Below are 20,326 nucleotides of genomic sequence, written 5' to 3'. Positions count from 1 at the left end.
TCACACAAAGCACGGTACCGGCACAAAAACTTCTTGATCAAACAACATGTAACTGTCACCATAAGTATTCCAATTACAGCTACAGCAATATAAATTTCAATTCCCATGGGTTAAGATGTTACAAGGTGTCAATTGCCATGGGGACTCAAATCCTCAACAATTGTTAGTGGGACCTGAACCCACGACTAGAGACTCTGTTTACCCTTCTCCCGCTTTCATAACAGTCATTAGCAGGTCCATCCTGCCTCCCATAATCGAGATGCAACAGAAGTCTCAGGGTTACTCGATCTACCTCCAAGATTGCTAGCGGCTGACCCCGTTCTGGTTGAGTCAAGTCAGTAACCCCCTTAGGTACCCGTTTACACCAATACGGTGAATTTGGACATGCGCAGGCGTCCCTCGTGAGTTACTGCCCCCCCATGTTACAGGCCCGTGTTACAGTAAAACATAAACATACCTTATCCACTTAATGCAAAAGGTCGTTGTCTGCCCCCGTGGTGACCAGCCGGAGCGGAGCGAAGCCCCTCTGTAACAAACGGTTCGGGACGCGTCTAGGAGGTCCGTTTCTCTCAGGCGGTCCGCACAGCCGGGCAGAGCTTGTCCCTTCGTGGTCACCAAAATTGACATGCGGAAACAACTTTACAACCTATAAAGTCATAAAACTTTACAACTCACAAAGTTATAAAGCACACATATTTATTTCGATATCGGGCGCAAGGGGGATTGTTCCACCATTCATGTGTAACTTCTAACAATATGCGGTGTGTTTAAATACAGCAAGGTGTTACATATTCATAATGACCCCAGGAACACCTATACATATTCATAAACTTTCCCGCTTCTTATTAAAATGAGTCCCAGGTAATCATTTCCATAGTCTCCTCCTTGACCCCGCCCTGTTGCGCCTGCGCAGTGCCATCTGCTGGTCTTGAGGAGGGGTCTTTGGATGAAGGCTCCTTCAGCTTCGTCACAGTGAACTTTTTACCTTTGGCTCATTATGTTGAATTGACTGGGACCCAAGCTGCCAAGTCGATTGAAACCAGACTGGCGCCCCCTTTTGCTGTAAATCTTCATTATCTTGTCTCCTCAAGTTTACAGCTAGGTGCAGTAAAACTTGTTATCTTGGCATTCGATGGGGTTCTGTTTTTCTTAACATAAGTTTACATAAAGCTCTAAACTAAGCACTTATTGTGTGGCTACGCCTTAAAGTGTTAGTTTGTTAGTAGGCACCCATTATATGTTTAGTTAACCCTTAAAATGTTAGTTCCTTCTATCAATGGCCTGAGGTAGGGAGCATGCAAAACTGTGCAGGATAGCCCAGGGAGCCAGTATTATGCCCAAAAGAATAGAGAAGATCCTAGTCTGATTTTAGGTAATTGGAAGTTGCAAATGGTTTGGCCAAAATTTGCATACAGCTCATGACATTTGTACAGATGATGAATAAGCCTACAACCTGATCTGTTAATTCCTCTACATTTGCACCAATGCTTTTCATATTCAGAAGGGGCATCTCTTTTTTATCGATGCATCCCCAAATACTCCAGCAGCAGGTCAAGGCACAAACCAGTGCTACTTATCCTGATGGATAGGGACGGGCAAGACACAGAGCTCACAATCTCTGCCCTAAACATGTCTTCACCTTTACTGGTCCAGGGTAACAAACCATTTTAAATCAAATGATGTCTAATGGGACACCTGAGCTCCCAAGACTGTTATGCTTGCTACTGACATGCCACATCTATGCCTGTTTCTACGACCTTTCCTGTAATCATTCACATGCTTGTGGTGGGCAAAACCACACTCACACATCTGCAAAGGCCTGCTAATACTGAGGCAGGAGGACAGTCCGTTTTACTCTACGTGCAGCTTTGAGTAAAATAAGCAGGACAGGGCGCACCAGATCCTCCTTGCTGCTGGGCTACCCTGCACCACCTACGAGAGCTGGGCACACCTTGCCCCGCCCGCCCAGCGCCGTAAATGCGCGCCCTCCCTCTTCTTGTTGAATAAACTCTAAGGTGCAACCTCATCCCTGGCGCTCAGCACTACCGGCTGTTTTACAGCAGCCTGGCTGCCTCTAGAAACTTCTCGGTTCCTCCCTCTCCCCTCCCCTTCCTCCGCCCCGTTAGCCAGGGGGCTGGCGCTGCGGCGGAGCAAGGAAGGAAGGAAGGAAAGAAACGCGCCGGTGCTCTCTCTCCCGTCCGCGTAGCTCAGAGGCGGAGGCGCAGCGAGGCGCTAGCCCCAGCTCGGTGGGAGGCCGGTGCCGACCCCACGAGGCGGCCCTTCCCTACGCAGCGGTGGCAGCAGCAGGCGGGATGACGGCGGAGGAGATGAAAGCGGACGGGGCTCCCTTGGAAGGCACGGACATCACCCCTAAGCAGGATGAGGGCGTCCTCAAGGTACCGGCCGCTGCGGCTCCCTGTCCCTATCCCCCGGCACTGACTCGGAGGCCTGTGGGGAGGGGGCGGAGCGGCCCCTTCTCACGCGCCAGCGGGGGCTCCCCGGGCGCCCGACCCCCGCTGGGGCCTGTTTGTCCCCTGAGAGAAAGGGGATAAGGCCGTTACTGGGCTCCCCGCTGCCCGGCAGGCTCGCGCAGCCCTCGCGGTTAAACATTAGCGGCGGGAGGCTGCCACGGGCGCGCACGCGCTGCGGGGTCTCTCGCGCGGGGCTGCCGACATCTCGTTACTGTTGGCCCACCCTCTCCTCCCCCGGCCCAGGCGAGCTTGAGTCCGGGCTGCCTGCTGGGAAACCCCGGGGTCACGAAGGACTGCGGCGGGGAGAGAAGCTTGTTTCTGCGTTCCATCTTTCCCCAGGGCTGGGGTGGTTGTGCTGGGGGGGGAAGGAGCTGGTTGGACTCTTCGTCTGGCTCGCAGGGTGCGGCTCGTTTTGGTGAGGGGGGGGGGGCCGGTCTGCGCCCCTCCGCCGGCCCGTGTTCGGGGGCTGGATATTAAGGACGGTGCCTCGGCAGCGCATGTGCGTTTTGTGTATCTTTATAGCTGGTGCAGAGTAGCGCTGCGCTGCCTCCTTTTGCCAGTCTTTAAGGCTCTAGGAATGGGGCTCTCCATCTTGGTAGGAGTATGCTCGCTAAGCTGAGGTGGTGCATTGTACACGTGGGCCTGATGTAAATGCACCTCGGCGGCAGGAGCCGGAAAGGCGGCCCAGTGGTTCAGCTTCAGTGGGAAAAGTAGCTCTTATAAATCTGCAGGAGCAGTCATTGATAGAGCTGGCAGCAGGGCTGGTTGTGGTCGCGGTTTGTGCGATGTATTGAGAATGCTGGTTGACTGGCTTCTGTTTTTCGTACTGGGCAGGCAGTTGGTAAGGATAGCAGAATTTATATCATGAGGGGGAGTTGATCTAACTTCCTCTGTCAGATATTTGCTATTTCCATATGTCTGGAAACTTCTTTAGTCTCTCTTAAAAACATCAGCAATTACTAGAAGCATTTTTTTAATCGCAGTGAAATTTCAGAGTTATAGTGTTTGGAAGAAGGAAAGTGGCACCACCGCAAAGACAAAGTTCTGGTTTTAAGTTTCAGAGCCTTCTGGCTTTAAATTCTGGGTTTATCGCAGAGTCTCTGTCTCCAGTTCAGGAGAGATAGCAGCAGCCAGATGGAAGATCTGTGGTTGGCCTCTATACTCAGCTTTCTCATGTTTACTGCTAACATCATTTGGGGAGAGTTTATATTTTTTGCTTGTAGCACAATGTCAGGTTGGAGTTCTCATCTACCTGGCTGCAAGGAAGCTGCTTGCAGGTCTCCTGCATCTCAGATCCCTGAGCAAGGTAATAAAAGGCAATGAGTCTCTGACTACTCTGTGCGATACCCACCTTTTGATGAGGGAGAAGCAGCAAGTGATTGTTTTTAAAACAAATTTTTAAAAGGAGAGGAGGAAAATATACTGGTAAAAACACTGATGTTGTGAAAACCTCAAAAAAAGGGGGATGGTGAATTGATAAGACAAAATGCAGTAGAGGTCACGAAGTCCAGCACTCGTGGATTTTATTTTTCTAGTAATTGCCAGAGTGCAGAATGCAGAGATTGAAATCAGGGGTCTAACTCTGAACTAATCTACACCAATTTTGTGCTGGTATCATTGCACTGATTCCAGGGGAGGGTTTTTTTTATTTCTTCATTAGCTTTATATCATAATAATACCCAGAAGCTTTTACCTGGTGCTGCTAAATGTGTTTGCCCTATTTCTAGTGTAAGTGTTAAAGTTTACAAATTAAAATACTCACAATCACAATATGAACAGAAAAATCAGGTTTTTCCACCTGAGAGGGAAATGTAAACCTTATGGAAAATATGGTTGCCATGTTATTATATGAAAAAGTGAAACCTGAGTGTTTTGAAAATGAAGTAAATGCAAAAGAATAATATCATATAAATCAGACATTCATTACTTCTGTGTTGGGTAACTCAGTATGACACTACAAGAATGGCATTTGGAAAAGCTTTATACATTTCCATTAAATGCAGTTAATATTTTGAAGTGACTTCAGATCGGCTGCCGTAAAATTACCAGTTTAGATCCACTGTGTGGGTTTTAGTTGATTACCAGATTCACGTTATTTTCATGTCTGTGTTCCCCTATCTCTCTGAGAGTGGTTGCTTGAATTTTGCCTTCTTTGGGAGATAAATCAATATATTAGTTCTGTAATGTTAATAACTGCTGTAGCACTGAGGTGGTGCCGAGTAAGGAGATGGAATGCTGTGTGAGGTTAGGCATCCCTTTCGACACCGAGTATTCTCTCCTTAGGAAAGTGAGCAGGTAGCATGATGTTTTTGCAGCTTTTCCTTAAAGAAGGGACACAAAAGCATACTTCTGTATAACGGCCCTGTCTGTCTTCCATGAACCATATGTTTTCCAGGTCTTTATAGATGCAAGCAGACAGGATCCTCTATTGGTTCCATTGCTTAGCTAAAGTAATGTGGAGGTTTGGTTAGGTGGTTTCAATCAATATTGGAGAAAACTCGAATTTGAACTTCAGGAGTGCTGTTATGGGCAAGCCCTATGTGATAATGTGTATAAAAATAGAGATTAATACTGACATTTCAAATGAACACCAGAGAAATTGGCTGATCTTGTTTTTTGTATACCGTGGACTTAGTTGATACTGCACTTGCTAGCTGGGGAACCTCTCAAGAAAATCAAATCCTTGTAGCTGTTTGTGAAATTGGGGTACTGGCAATCCATGTATAATACAATATAATAATTCCTAAATATTACTGTGTTGGCTGCTAGAACTAACCTGCATTGGGACAAGATTCTGTTCACCTTCGTTAAACTGTCTGGTTTAACTCAAGGATTCTCAGATTACATGTTATAATAGACTTTGCATGGAATGAAACAGCTTGTATTCTTGTTGAAATGCTTTGTCTAGCATACCAGATTCTGGGTAATGATTGAGTGGTGGTGAGGAAAGTACTTGAATAAAGCAAAAAAGTGTAATGCTTTACCTGATTAACTTTTGAGAATATTTTAAAATGTTGAGGAAAGAAAGGTAAGTGACACTGTGAACTATAGATGCAGAGATCTGTAAGCTGGTGCCACTGTTGGCAATTAAGTTCTGCTGTCACAGCAGAGCCTTCTTGAGGTTCCTGCATTTGCAACACTGCTAATCTGTACATACGATAGTCAATTTATTTCCAGGTAAAGTATTTGCAGGTTTACTTCAGTTATCTACAGAAGCTGATAATATATGCATCTAAGTACATGGAAGTAATGTCCACTAGGCAGACTTAGTTTTCAGCATTTTAATGTTGCTTACTGTTTTTCTCAGGTTATCAAGAGAGAAGGCAGTGGAACAGAGTCTCCAATGATAGGTGATAAAGTGACCGTCCATTACACAGGATGGCTTCTTGATGGCACAAAATTTGATTCCAGTCTGGACAGGAAAGACAAATTCTCATTTGACTTGGGGAAAGGTAATATCTTGTGTTTGGTATTGGTGAGTTTTGGTAAAAATTGAGATGGGATTTCCTTGCATGTGTGACTTCTTTGCATGTTAAAGTTGCTATTTAAACTTGTTTTCAGAGCTTAAGGTTTATTGTTTTAGAATGGCACAATCAGAACAGCTTTGATGTTTTTCTCAATGAGAAAACTGTAGCCCCTTGATGAAGCCTGCTAAAGAATTCGTGGGCCTCAGGCAAAGCACTGCAGGGGAGCAAATTTGCCCTGAAGTATAGTGATAAAGGGTAGTTAAAAAGCCATAATGTGCATTTTGTTAATTGTGTTTTTTGACCTAAGGCTCAAATTCAGTTGTACTTAGTTATGACCAGATACTGGGACACAGGGTGCACAAGGGCAGCTGTCAGCTGCAGTGTGGTAAAACGAACTCCCTTTTTCCCTAAGTTCCCAAATGAAACAGAATATGGATCTTGAAGCAGTGCATCTCTTCATTACCAAAAACCTTCATTTTTGAAAAAATCCACACATCCTTGTTCCAGCAAATCTTACTACTCAATCTGAGTTTTCTCCTGGTAGTTCACTGCTGCTTTTTTATTTGGGAGATAATCTGAGATTTCAGTACACTGCAGAATTTAGGTGTGCCTATTAACATAAGACTAAGAGAAAGGCTGCTTGATTGAGCTGACGGGAGCAGCAAGTAGGAGAACTGATTAAAAGAGACATTAAGATAGGATTTTGTTACTTGAGGTTCTGGCTTCTGTTCACTTCTGGCTGTAGAAGGAATACTACTTACTTTCCTCCCTCTTTCTGTTACAAATATATGTAACTTTTAGTTACTGCTCCTGCTGTTCTTGGCCAGCTGATGAAGTATATAGAGAAAAGGCTGTTGTTTTGGATTGTTTTCAAAATATGAGCAGGCAATCTCTCACCCTAAGACCTTCTTCTTCAAAGAGTCTGTGGTTGTTTCCTTGCACTTGAGATTGTGCCAAGCACTTCAGCCCGTGTCTGTGTTCAGATGACTAATATTTGCTGTGGGCGAAGAAGTAAGGGGAGGAAAATAATCGCTACACCTAGAATGAATAAATACAGCTAAATTTGATCCCCAGGTAACTTTATAATTAGAGTTAAAACTGATATACATAAATCAGAGTGAGCACAAGTCTTTTCATATTTGTCTTAGCTGTTGTATACTAAAACCAATGATGCTTAGTTTCGTAGCTGATCATATGTCTTGCATGTATGCATAGCAATCATGTGATTGAAATTTGGCTTAAATAGGTGAGGTGATCAAAGCATGGGATATTGCTGTGGCAACTATGAAGGTTGGTGAAATCTGTCGGATTACGTGCAAACCAGAATACGCCTATGGCTCAGCTGGGAGCCCCCCAAAGATACCTCCCAACTCTACACTGATTTTTGAGGTGAGTAAGAGAAGGTCATGAAAATGGTACACTTGAAAACCAAACAGAGATCATATTTCACTGTAGAGAATGTGTGATGTAATATCCCTTCAGAACAGGAATGTGAGATTTTCTACGGAGAAAGATGTAGTCAAATAGGGTAATGTGGGCAAGGCATAGAGTTCTGGTCTGGCTGCTACTGATGTGCAGTGGCTCAGGTTCCATAGTTTTTTGAGTTTAAAAATATTGTAAGGTTTTTCAGTATTCACAGTTTCAAATTTACAGTTATGGAATGATTCACTAGGATAGTTTGGGTTGAGAGGCTGGGCAGGGGAGGGAGGACTTTCTCAGTGGTGAGCTCTGAAGTAGTGAAGAAATGAAATCTTTATAATGTTTAACGTAAGTATCACAAGTGAAAAGAGGATTAAATATTTCAACAACAGAGCAATTAATGTCCTTGGTAATGTTTTTTTCATACTATGTCTTCTTTGCAACTTTAACGTGATCTTTTATGAGCTATTTGGGGGAGAAAAGAGATAATTATCCTATATAAACTGTAGGATATAAAACGTTTTTTGAACAGCCTTGCGACTATGAACTCTGTTTTCTGTAGAGCTGAGTGTTTTAATAAGCCTTACAGCACCATATGAACAGTTTGAATTCCATTGCTTGTTGATTACCAGTCTGTCTGTGAGTCCAGCCTATATCGTCATTTGTACACATTCCTGTGACAGATTCAGGATTCTTGAGTTTGGTGTCTGGGTAACACTAGTTTTACAGTTCACATGGGCCGTTGGTCCCCTCAGAGGTGAACTGCATGTCTTGGTGAGCATGTTACCTATTAGTGTGGGTATTTCTTAACCTCACCAGCACAGGACAGAATTCATTTTCTAGTGGACTTCAAGACATCTTGCCCCTGTCCCCCTGCCTTCCCAAAAAGGGGGTAGAAATAGTACCTGTCACTTTTTATTTCATGGAGTGGTTGCTCAGAATGCTGAGACTTGTGTTTGATTTTTCCATACAGGATGATATTAAAGCTGTTCCTGGAGCATGCTTTGACAGACAGTCTAAACAGTGTTTTGGGAGGATATATTTTTCTTACTGTTGAAACAGTTCAGTTTTCTAACAAACACTTTCAAACGAATTGCACTTTAGAGAAGGAAGATGGACTCTTTAAGTGTGATTCTTTTTTTTTTTTTTTTTTTCCAAGTTACTTAATTCTAAAATACTTAATCAGTGGAATGGACTCCTACATTGGGGGCATAAGGAAAGTTTTTAAGCTCTGATAATTGCTCTAAGGTTTTATGCAGTTATCTGAGAAAGGTCAAAACAGCTCATGGAGTAGGAACTGAAAGCCTGTTTAGATGTTTAATGGAAACAATGAGTGTCTGTTAGTGGTAAATTAAGTATAGTGTCATATTCTATTTGTATTACATTTGGATAGTGTATTTGCATTTTTTTTTCCCATGAACTTGTGAGTAATAGCATTTAAGATGTATTTTGTGTGGAAGGATTAAAAAAATACAGCATGTACTATCACAGGCCACTAAGGGATCAGAATTTACTTGTTTTGAGTGCATCAAAATTAATTCCATTATTTCTGCAGTTGACTGGTGAAAAATATTACCTTGTAAATGGCTCTTAAACAACATTTTCTAATATATAATCTGAAGATACTCATGGCTTATTTATATCAGATCAAACTACGTTTGCTGGAATGCTTTATGGTTTGCACAAATGCAAGTGATAGTGGGTGTAATAGGGCAGGACTGAAGGGGGAGATAAAAACACTAACACATACTTACTGTATTCTGACCTCATGCAAACTCTAATGGTTTGTCTTGTTTTGATTTTTCTCCTACAATTCATCTTGTTCTTGTACTTTGGCAGCATAGTAAGGCATTCTTAAGGGCGTAGCACTACTACACAGGATGATGCTACTTCACTGTCCTGCAACAAGAGATAATACCTAACATTTGGTAAATGAAAGTGCTAACTGCGAGATGGGATTTGTTTCATCAGAGTACTGCAGAGCCTATCTGATAGAGTCACCCAGACGTTTCAGTTCTCTCTTAATGATGCCAGTCTGGCCTCTCCATCTTCTAGGACCTGTTTAGATAGAAGTAGTCTCTCGTTCATGACCTTTTGTATACCTGCCTGGGTAGTAATGTTAAAGGAGAAAAGGAAGAGGGGAGAAAAAAAAAACCCAAAAAACACAACAAAAAAAACCAACAAAACAGCATCGAAGCTGCCCCTGATGGTTTTGTGATTCCCTAACAAAATGGCCTGCAAGTGACATGCTACAACAAATAAGTGGTGCTGGGTGTGTTAGGTGCAGAAAGTTTTCCTTAATTTTATTACATAGAAGTGGTTTCTGACTCTCATGACTCTCAGGCACTTAAAATCTCTGAAGTTTACAGTTGTTTTTAGTTTTGCTCCGATGTTTTTATCATTTAAAACAATGTCAGTGTGGTTCCCTTGCAAGTGCCATCACCATAGCAAAATTTTGTATGAGTTGCTTTAAAAAGAACCCTCTAAAACTTACGTTAAAAGATTTTGTAGCTGTGTCATCACCACATCAGGTTTTGGTTATGACCTGAAATTAATGTCTGTGTTAGGATTTTTTTTTTTTTCCTCATGATTGCTTTTGCTGAGCAATATAAATAGATTCTTCTATAGAATACTGCTGTTCAGATACAGAAAAAAAGAGAAAACCTGTATGGTCATCATCGGGATGTTCCGGAGTGACTTAGCTTGTTTGAGGCAGACCAAAGAGAAAAAACAGAATATTACTTGTTATTAGGTGTCCATCAAAATACAAAGTGGAAGTACGGTTGTGCTGGTGAATATTCAATTCCTTTTGCATTCCAGGTATCTTAAATCCAGTGTAATGAACCTCTACAATATATAAACCTTGAACTCTTTTTTTTTTTTTTTTTTAAATGAGGTACATAGTCTAAATAATGCTGATCATAATGGCTTGCCATTCTGTGCTTTTTTTACTATTGTTTTACTCAAACGTAGTATAGCAGAATATGTTTTTCTTAATTTCATAGAAGCAACAACAAATTTCTTTTTTGTTTTCCATCTTATCAGGATACTCCCACTTCAAACTATGATTTGTATTTGAGACTTGGGAGGGAAGATTCAGGCTGGGTGGTTATGTCCTACATTAACACCAGCTTTTAACAATTCTGAACATTTTGTTGCAGCAACAAGTGTAGATGAAAGGTGGGCCAGATAACGGCTTTCGTTTTTTATCATTCTTCTGGAAATATTTTTTTTAAAATGATCCCAGAATACACAATGATAAGGCAAGCCTAGAGAGGAAAAGGTAACGAGTAAAATGAGAATACTAACTTTTCAGGCATGCAAGGGATAATGACACAGAAGCTTTGAAACTGTTGTCCTGTGGCTCAAGAGTGGGAGGATGAAAGAACAGGTGGGGAATAGCTGGAGTCTGAAAAGATATTCTTGATTTTGTTTTAATAATGCAGGACAAGCATTTGAAATCAGTTTGGGCTCCATTCCAAGCACTTCAGAGTTGATCTGAACTTGACCATAGATACAATTAAGGATATAATAAGGGCTTAAGAACAAGGATTGCATATTTAATTTTTGTGCTCCTTTTGACCTTGCATTACTTACAAATTTCCCTGGCCCTTGAATGCAGTGACACTACTGCTGATTCTACTTGACTGTAGAGGAAGAGGGCATGACAGCTGCTGATCCAAATGGTAGCATTGCAAAATGGCAGCTGAGAGCAAATTCTTCCTGGCTTAATGTGTTCTAAAGTTATTTTCCCCCATATTTAAAAACACCCCCCCCGCTCCCCAACCAAACAAACAGAAACACAAATAAGAAAAACCTTAAGCCTGAAAACCACTATGCATACTTCTGCCTGCAGACATTAGCAGAAATACTGTTAAATAAGCCAGTAGAATCTTTTTTTTGCAATAGTCCCTAAGCATTGTGGCTCATGTAAGCTTTGTTCAGAAGACAGGTCCACAGTCCTTCCAGTTAAAGGTTCTAATTTGTAGTATGTGGAGACCAAAATTGCTGGAGAAAAAAAGCTGTAAAGGTCTGAATTGTAATCTGAAACTCTTACGTAGGTTTCCATCCAGCAGCATTTTCATAGCCTAGGCTATCTAATGTGTTACAGGACATTAACTAAGACAGTGGCTTCCTGCACAGCTATAGTTTCAAAGACCTCTGGAGAACAATTTCTCTTAGTTACTGAACTGAATTGATGAGAATAAATGCAAGGCTTTTCTTCCTTCCGCAGATAGAACTTTTTGAGTTCAAGGGGGAAGACCTCACTGATGACGAAGATGGTGGCATCATCCGAAGAATCCGTAAAAAGGGGGAAGGCTACTCCAAGCCTAATGAGGGTGCTGTTGTAGAGAGTAAGTATATTACACAAATAGTAAACAGGTTTAGCATATGGGAGGACAGAATCTTTTTCCCAATCTACAACTCCTTGATCTGAGAGTGAAGAATATATGGCTTTTCTTTCCTTTACTAAGTAATTTAACAACCTAGAGTAAGCTTTCATTCTTTTATTTCCAGTGAGGTTTACATTTTCCAGCAGCAACTGTGTTCTCCAGAGATACTGAATCCAATAAAGTGCTTATCTGATCACAAGGTAGATGAATCTGATACAGTATTTCCATTTGCTGAGAAATGAAGGGAAATAGTTCTGGCACTTGTTGGAGTGAAAAATAGTAATTTTTAAAATTCATCTATATATTACTTACGTTTAGCATTAGAAGTTGTATTTGTGGCTAGTAGCCAGCATGCATAGGTGGCTGTTAAAAAGAGAAAAGACTGTTTAGGAGAAGGCTTTGGCACTCCCTGTATAATCTGTGCTACCTTACCATACAGAGATATCTTCTGCTTTTTATCTGGCTTGTTCTGTGCTTTGTTACCAGTCCAATTTGAAGGCCGATGTGGAGATCGTGTTTTTGACAGTCGGGAATTGCGGTTTGAGATTGGAGAAGGTGACAACTACGATCTCCCTCATGGTCTGGAGAAAGCAATTCAAAAAATGGAGAAATTGGAGGAATCTGTGTTCTATCTCAAACCCAAGTACGCTGGTTTTGATCTTTTGATGTTTGAAGGACTTAAACTAAGCATCTAGCAAGAATTAGATGTTTTATTTCAGTGCCTTACAGCATGTTTCAGTGCTGTAGTAAAAACTTAATCAGCCCCCAAAGTTTGATGTATGAGAAGTACAAAGCTAAGATCACTTTTGTTTGTGAAGTAGTAGCACTCCAAAAGAAATTTACTTAAGACTCTATAGTGTAAGTCTTGGTGAATATGAAAAAGAAAATGTTGCTCTCTTTAACTTGTATTTTTGTGGTTCCTCTTAATGAAATAGAACTTATTGTACAACTGTGCATATAAAGATACCTAAAGAAAAGCCTCAGAATAGGAAGAAGCTGAAGAGCCTCCTGAGCAGCCTGATGTGACCATGTAGTTAGTCCTTAGCTGATGTGGTTAGTAAAGAGTATCAGAAATCTTCTGTCAGTAGAAAATGTTCACTGATATTCTGAAAGCCTTTTGGAAAAAGAACTTCAAGATTCCTGTGAGATACAAAGCAGAGTTATATCCACATCTTGGACCATTATGAGAGCTTTCTAAGAGCAAGAACAGCTGAGATGTATGACTGCCCAGTATTGTAAACTTAAACAGTATTGAATATAAGAAGAATTTTCTCTTTACAGTGAGAGCACGTCTGAAACAAGTAGAGTTTGCACTGGTTGTTTCCATCAAATTTGAATTAATTTCAGGGTTTGTTGTTTGTTGTTTGTTTTTTTTGTTTTGTTTTGTTTTTTTTTTTTTTAGTTTTAAAACTGCAACTGAACCTGATGGGAGAAGAAAAGCAAAGCAATCTGATCTTGAGGGTTTTCCTGCCACTATGCAGCTTCTTACTGGAGCTGCAGAGCAGAACCTTTCTGTAGACATTTACTGTTAATCAGCTGATTGGCAGCATGCTAAGTGTACAGCTGTTCACTTAATCTCTATTTATTGTTGTCTTTGCGTTTCTGAGTATAGTACTAAAATACAGGTGCTCTGGAGGAAACATCCAGTTTCAGACCAGGAATATAAAGCAAGATGTGTATAAGTTGAAAATTTATTTTTCCTTGATGGAGAGAGAACTTTTCCTTCATATAAGCTTAAAAAAAGGGGGAGCGGGGAAGAATAGGAACTGATAACCTAGAGATTAATGAAATAAATCGCAGGTTGCTCTGGCTTTATTCTGCCTTGTGCTTGCTAATTTTAGAATAGTAACCCAAATTTTTCAAGCCTTTCTGTCTTGTAATAATGCTGTATAGGCATCCCAGATTTGCATGGGAGTTTTGCCTCCAGCTTCCTATGTAGCTCATGTGGCTGGCTGGATAGTTTTGGAACTCTTTTGTTTGTTTTTTTTCTACCCCACCACCCAATCTTACAGCTATGGTTTTGGAAGTTCTGGGAAGGAGAAGTTTCAGATTCCTCCAGATGTGGAGCTACAGTATGAAGTGAAACTGAAAAGCTTTGAAAAGGTAGGAACAAGAGAATACTTCGCAAAACTGACTGGGAGATGAGGGAGGAAGTGAGTGCAGCTTAAACAAGGACGATGGGATCCTTGAATGTTGATCTGAAATAGGGAAGCCATTGTTGTCAGAGATGATGACACACTGGGAGATCTTGGCTGAAATTGTCCTTGTTCTTACTGTATCCCTGTCTGTTGCAGATAGTATCTCTCTTGCTCTAGCCCAGTTTACATTAGCGGTGCAAAACTCTGCTTTGCCAAACCTGCCTCTGTTAGTGAGAAGCAGCTGATACAGCTTCTGGTTTCCCCAAAGTTCTGTCATTGACTTGAACTGTTCCTGTTTGGGTAGGCTAAGGAGTCTTGGGAAATGAACACAGATGAGAAGCTGGAACAAAGCTGCATTGTGAAGGAGAGAGGCACTCAGTACTTCAAGGTAAACTCTATTACTCAAGCAATAATAGCATTTTTTTAGTCCATGTCATAAGCTGATAATGATGATTACAGGTTCTATCATTTCAGAGTGATGTTCATGGTGTTCTCTATGATGTTCTTCTGGGAGGACTGAAGGGGAAGGTGTCTTTAAAAAAAAAAGAGCCTCAGAGTTGGAATATCCAAACAACTAACTATGCAAGGAGTTAGTTCACGCTGTCTGAGGTGTTTGCTGTACCTACAGATAACTTTGAAGCATACATTGAATAGTAGCGAGGTTATATTATGTAAGTTCCTACTGTGGAATATGCTGTGAATTAAAAACATTTCATTTGGTTAGAGATGTGTGGAGAAGCTGTTTGAAACAATTTGACCAGCTAAAGTCAGACTTTCCCATTATCTTCATGACACAGCAATAGTTGTGTTGTTTTGAAAGTGCCCCATCTTCCTTGATTTGTATCAGAAGTTGAATATTAGGTGGGAGTTAAAAGTGAAGTATCACTGCTGGCCTGTACCCCGAGCTTTAGTGGGGAAACCAGTGTATTCCTTAAGATTTTCTGATCCTATGCAGGAATGGCTTTCAGAAGTAGTATGTTTTTGATGTTACAAGTTATTTTCTGATTACTCTGATTTTTTTTTTTTTCATATCTATTGTTCAGGGTAACCAGGAGGGGGAAGAGGGAGATGAAAGTTACTTTGAGCTGTGTGACAATTGAACTGCCTTGTTTACAGGAGGGGAAATACAAACGAGCAGCATTACAGTATAAGAAGATAGTGTCGTGGCTGGAGCATGAGTCGGGACTCTCTGATGAGGAGGATACAAAAGCCAAAAGCTTGAGTCTTGCTGCTCACCTTAATCTCGCAATGTGCCATCTCAAGCTGAAGGAATACTCCCAGGCTTTGGAGAACTGCAACAAGGTAGTAAGGGTTCGTTCTTAAGCTGCACAAGCAATCTGACAGTTTACCCCTTGCTCTAACAATTTGAGGGATACCGGGCTTTTCTTATCAGCTGCAGTTCAGTACTGAATACATGATTTAAAAATATCTAATAGGTTATTTTTGTAATTATTGTCCTTGGAATATATTTTATTAACTTGATGCAACATTGAGAATATTATTTAAAAACTAAAAACACTGAGATGTGGGGAAGGTAGTAATGTTGGCAAAGGTCCTTCAAAGAGCTGGAATAGAGCTAGGACTTAACCTTGCTGATTCTCCTCTAATAGCCTGCTATGTTCAGTTCTCTTTGTACTTCTTGTATTAAACTCTCAGTAAGTCCTGAAAAGACTTAAAAATCTGTATCAGCAGGTACAGTTTCTAGCAGTCTCTAGTGTTCTGACTGCATATTATTTTAAAAAGTGTATTCTTGAATGTGGTTTTTATTCTTCAATGCAGGCACTTGAATTGGATAGCAATAATGAAAAAGGCCTCTTCCGGCGTGGAGAAGCGCACTTGGCTGTCAATGACTTTGAATTGGCCCGAGCAGATTTCCAGAAAGTGATACAACTTTATCCAAGTAACAAAGCTGCCAAAGTGCAACTGGTAACTTGTCAGCAAAAAATACGTGAGCAGCATGAAAAAGAGAAAAAGATGTATGCCAACATGTTCCAAAGGCTTGCAGACAGAGACTTAAGGGTAAGTAACATTACTCCAGAAGAATATAGGAGGTGGTGTCACATGTTAGACAAGGAATGGTGTTTTAGATATTCAGCTTACCACCTAGTACAGATAAATACAGTGGGAGAACATTCAAGTAGCTTTCTCTGGGGGAAAAAAAAAATGGAAATAGCCAACAATCAAAATGTCTAGGCTGTCTTGTTTGAACAAGGTAACAACCAGTAGCAAGCATTGCACAGAATGCTTTTACTTATTTCAACTGATTTTGCAACATATCAGTGTTGATCAGAAAGCTATTGAAGTAATGAGGTGCAAACACAATCATGTTCAAGAACTGAAAAAAAGCACCTATTCTCCTTCAACGGGTTATTCTAAAGAACAGTCTGTTCTGGAGCCTGAGTGGCCCATTTAGTGAGACCTTATGTCTGTCATACAGATGGTGCTGTGCACCATCTTGCCTGTCATGGAGACGTTAAGATGTGGTTGATGTTCTCTATCTCAAATGTCACCAATTGATTACAAAGTGTCAGGATTCAGACTTCTAGAAGATTCATTATTCTACTGTGTGGATGGTTTTCCTACTAAGTTTTTACTAGAAGTTTAGTGCTGTTCAGTTAACAGCAGCAATATTTGAATACAGGTTATAACCAGGTTGTATCAGCTAGGAAGAAACATTCAGAGTTACTGATGAGAACCACATATCCTAAGGAGGTGTTCTGTGTATTTTCCTTAAACCTCATGGTCCAGAAGGACTAGGTAAACCTTTAACTTCCAAGACAAATATGGGATTTATATCAGACTCAAATTTTCTCAGTAACATTGGGGGAGTCTGGCAGCTTGCATATTGCGAGGTAATTTTAACAGATCTTTATGTCCACCTTCTCAGAATATGCATGGAGATTCAAAAAAATTGTCAGATATTGGTATGTCATTTTCCTGTGGTTAACTGTATCAGTCCGTCAAGGGGCCCACTGTCCTCAGATGAATATATCCTGACAATGTGGCCATCTCTGCCTGCCGGCTGACAGTCCTGCATGACACACTTCACAGACCTCTCTTGTTCTCCCCCTCCCATAGTCCTTCAAAGTGAGATAGATCTGAAGTCAGTTTATCTCCCAGAGACAATGGGACTTCATCAGCTGAAGTAGTCATATAGTAAGCATAGGGTAATCACCCCTGACTGGATGGCTGGTTGGGCAAGCTGTTCTGTTTGTAGCTTTTTGGTTGTGTTTTGTTTTCTCTTGAAAGAGTAGCAGCAGTTCTATGGATTTGGTCTACATCTCATGGAGGAGTGTAAACACATCAGTGAAGACATTCCCCACTGATTCTGCACAGAAAGTGTAATTGTCCATGTAGATATTTATCTGGCTAGAGCAGGCTAATGTCAACAGTCCTTGCTTAGTGGACCCTGAAGAAAGCATTCTGTTCTTTTAGGCTTTGTCGCATATGGCCAGTGCAGTACCTTAATTTTTGGTAGTCTTTAACAAAAAATCTCAGGAAGGTAAAGATAGAGCAACTAAACTGGAATTATTTCACAGTTGGGCATTCTCCCTTTTGAAATAAAAGGTTTTAATTGCCAGCTGGCAGGCTTTGTTGTGCAGGTCTCTTTCAGCACAGCTGCTGGGAATTTGGCTTCCTCTACTAGGTGTGCAACATAGCAAGATCTGTTCAGAGACAAGGAGTGGATTGCTGAAACAAGCTATACCCACTAAAAGTATAGAAAGGCTGCCTTTGTGCTTTTCAAAATGTACACTACACTTCAACCTTTAAGAAAGACTGTTGGTAGATTGGTATTCTTGGCAAAAGGCTAGAGGCATAGAATCATTTAGGTTGGAAAAGATGCTTAAGATCATCAAGTCAAACCACTGACCTAACACTGCCAAGTCTGTCATCAACCCATGTCCCTAAGCACTTCTACAGGTATTTTAAATACCTCCAGGGATGGTGACTCAACCACTTTCCCGAGCAGCTTGTTCTAATGTATGACAACCCTTTCAGTGACATTTTTTTTCCTACTATCCAATCTAAACCTCCCCTGGTGCAACTTAAGGCAGTTTCCTCTTGTCCTGTCACTTGTTACCTGTGAAAAGAGACTGGTGGCACCTTGCTATAATCTCCTTTCAGGTAGCTGGTGAGAGCAAAAGGTCTCCCTGAGCCTCATTTTCTCCAGACTAAACAACATCAAGATGTTCAAGAGTTCCAGAGAAGAGGGTTTGTTTACCAAATGTCTTCTGATTGTGAAGAAAGCAGCTTGGACTATAATTCTGAAATACCTGACATTTGCATATCTTACAGTCTGTTGAAGTTCAATAGCCACTCTTGCATCAGTAATTCTTTTCATTAATTCCATTAGTTTACATCTTCAAAGTGTGAATTTTTAAAAGATCAGGATTGCTAGATAACAGACTTTCTGTGTAGAGGAGACTTCACTCTTGCATGCTTCACAAGAGGCTTCTGAGGATTCAAGGCTTTTGCCTGAATGTTCTTTGGCTGTGGTTTCTTGTTGCAGCTAACTTAATGTAACAGTTTAAGGATTCTTCTCCTTTTTCCCCTTCTGTTCCCACCACTAACCGTGCATGCTTGTATCCCGTCTTGTTCTTGTCTAGTTCTCGTCTAACCTTATAATAAAACAAATGGTTCAGGGTGCTAGGTCGACAGGTGGAATAGCAATTTCACTTCACGGTCTTCTGAGATGAGGACAAGACATTTCTACTTCCCTTTACAGTGTTTGAAAATTATTGCAAGGTCAGGATGTGCTGGTCATGTCCTATTGAAAAAACTGACCTCGGACCCTTACCACATGGCTCTCTGCCTTCCGTATTTTTTTATGTGGGCAGGAAACTGCCAGGGAAAGGGCAATTGAAGAAAATGTCACATATCATAACCATCTAACATCAGTGTAATTTTTCAGTCTCCTCTGAACTGCTTCTGGTTTCCTAGATGCACAAAAAAATGCAGAGAAATTTTCAGTTTATCTTGGCTGAAGGTCCTAATGACTTAATTCAGTCTTCCAGGGAGAACCAGGTATTCTAGTGATAAGAATTAAATACTCTTTGTGGTATTGTTTGCATTTGCTAGCAATTCTGTATCACAACAGAATATCTTTGTTTCTCTGTTTAGTCAGCTGCTACTCTTCAAACCAGCCACAATGAAGATGCAGAAATGAAAGATGAGCAGAACGGAGTTGAAGATAAATTGGAAGTTGACACAGAAGCGTGAAGACAAACCCTGTTCCTTTAGTTTTGTAAACAAAAGAATTTCCAGTGAATTATACCTTTATTTTTCTATCTGGTTGAACAGTGGCTTCAGGGGAACAGAGGCTGAAGCCATCATGCCACAGTGAGTTACAGCTTAACATGTCTGTTGAAGAAGCTGAGTGGCAGCATAGATCTGGTTTAATCCTAGGGACTTCTATTTATTCATTCGGCCTCTGTTAACTCGTTGGGTTCTGCTTGGATTTACTCTGCTTGGTTTATTTGCATTTTGCCATTAGTGTCTGTCTCCTGATTCCAGATTGCTTTAATCCTAGGTTCTGCTTCCTCAGTTTATTTCTTTCAGGTAATCAGCCTTTTCCAGGAGTCCTCATATGAGACTTGAGAACAAATTGGCACTTCCAGTTGTTCTGCCTTGGCATTGCCCCCTTCCTCCCTGTTCAGTAAGGGGCCCCTTTCCATTAAGTGTTGTAACCTTTCTCACATGCATCCTCTTTGCAAATTGCTGAAGGTGAAGACTGTGAAAGTTGCAGCTTAAGTAATAAAGTTCCAACTCAAGAAAACAGAACTTTTTGTGGCTTTTTATTGGAATTTGCACAGAACTAAGATAATTTACTGTCCTTTGATCATTTGGCATTTTTCTCATCCACATAGGCGTACAGTAGCCATAATATCTGATTATTTTTGTGTTGTTTGTTCATTGCCATAGCAAATTATAACAATAGTCAATGCAGTATTTACCCAGTTATTTGCAAAAGAAAAAAATGTTGGTGAAAACTGGGCAAAAAGCAAGTCTGTAATCTATACATAAAGCTTATTTTCTGTTCATATTGTTAGCGTCATCTTCCCCCTCACATTGTAAAACTGGATTGGGGGGAAAAAAAAAAAAAAAGACACATTTATTTATACCTGAAAGTGACTGGCTTTGAAGACAAAAGTTATTATAGTTTAACACATTACAAATACTTCTAATTTCTAATGAACTATGAACTTGAGCGATTCTCATGTCTGCTTATCCCCATCCACAAGAAAACTATTACTTGATACTCTGTTTCTTTCTGCAATATGTTTGTGTCTTGTTTGGGGGTGGGTGTGCTTTTGGGTTTTGTGGGGGCTTTTTGTTGTGGGGTTTTTTTTTTTGTTTGTCTGCAGGCATGGAATGTAGTACTAAAACTTGTCTTCTCTGTTTATGCTGTTATGTAGTGTTAAACTCAGCATCTCCAC

General features: G+C 40.9%; 1 protein-coding gene across 1 annotated transcript; it reads left to right on the top strand.

Moving 5' to 3' along the window:
* The first annotated feature begins 1,990 nt into the window (after positions 1-1,990).
* FKBP4 (FKBP prolyl isomerase 4) lies at positions 1,991-19,665 on the top strand. The gene is made up of 10 exons (XM_065029520.1): positions 1,991-2,396; positions 5,779-5,923; positions 7,185-7,327; positions 11,592-11,712; positions 12,238-12,394; positions 13,764-13,854; positions 14,194-14,277; positions 15,006-15,191; positions 15,669-15,908; positions 19,011-19,665. Exons 1-10 carry the CDS (start codon positions 2,313-2,315, stop codon positions 19,107-19,109), a joined length of 1,350 nt encoding a protein of 449 aa, XP_064885592.1. The 5' UTR covers positions 1,991-2,312; the 3' UTR covers positions 19,110-19,665.
* The last annotated feature ends 661 nt before the right edge of the window (positions 19,666-20,326 follow it).

Source organism: Columba livia, chromosome 1 (assembly GCF_036013475.1).
Source record: "Columba livia isolate bColLiv1 breed racing homer chromosome 1, bColLiv1.pat.W.v2, whole genome shotgun sequence".
In the NCBI taxonomy this organism is placed as follows: domain Eukaryota; kingdom Metazoa; phylum Chordata; class Aves; order Columbiformes; family Columbidae; genus Columba; species Columba livia.
Note: the sequence above shows the minus strand (reverse complement) of the source record. Positions and strands in the feature narration are given on the sequence as shown.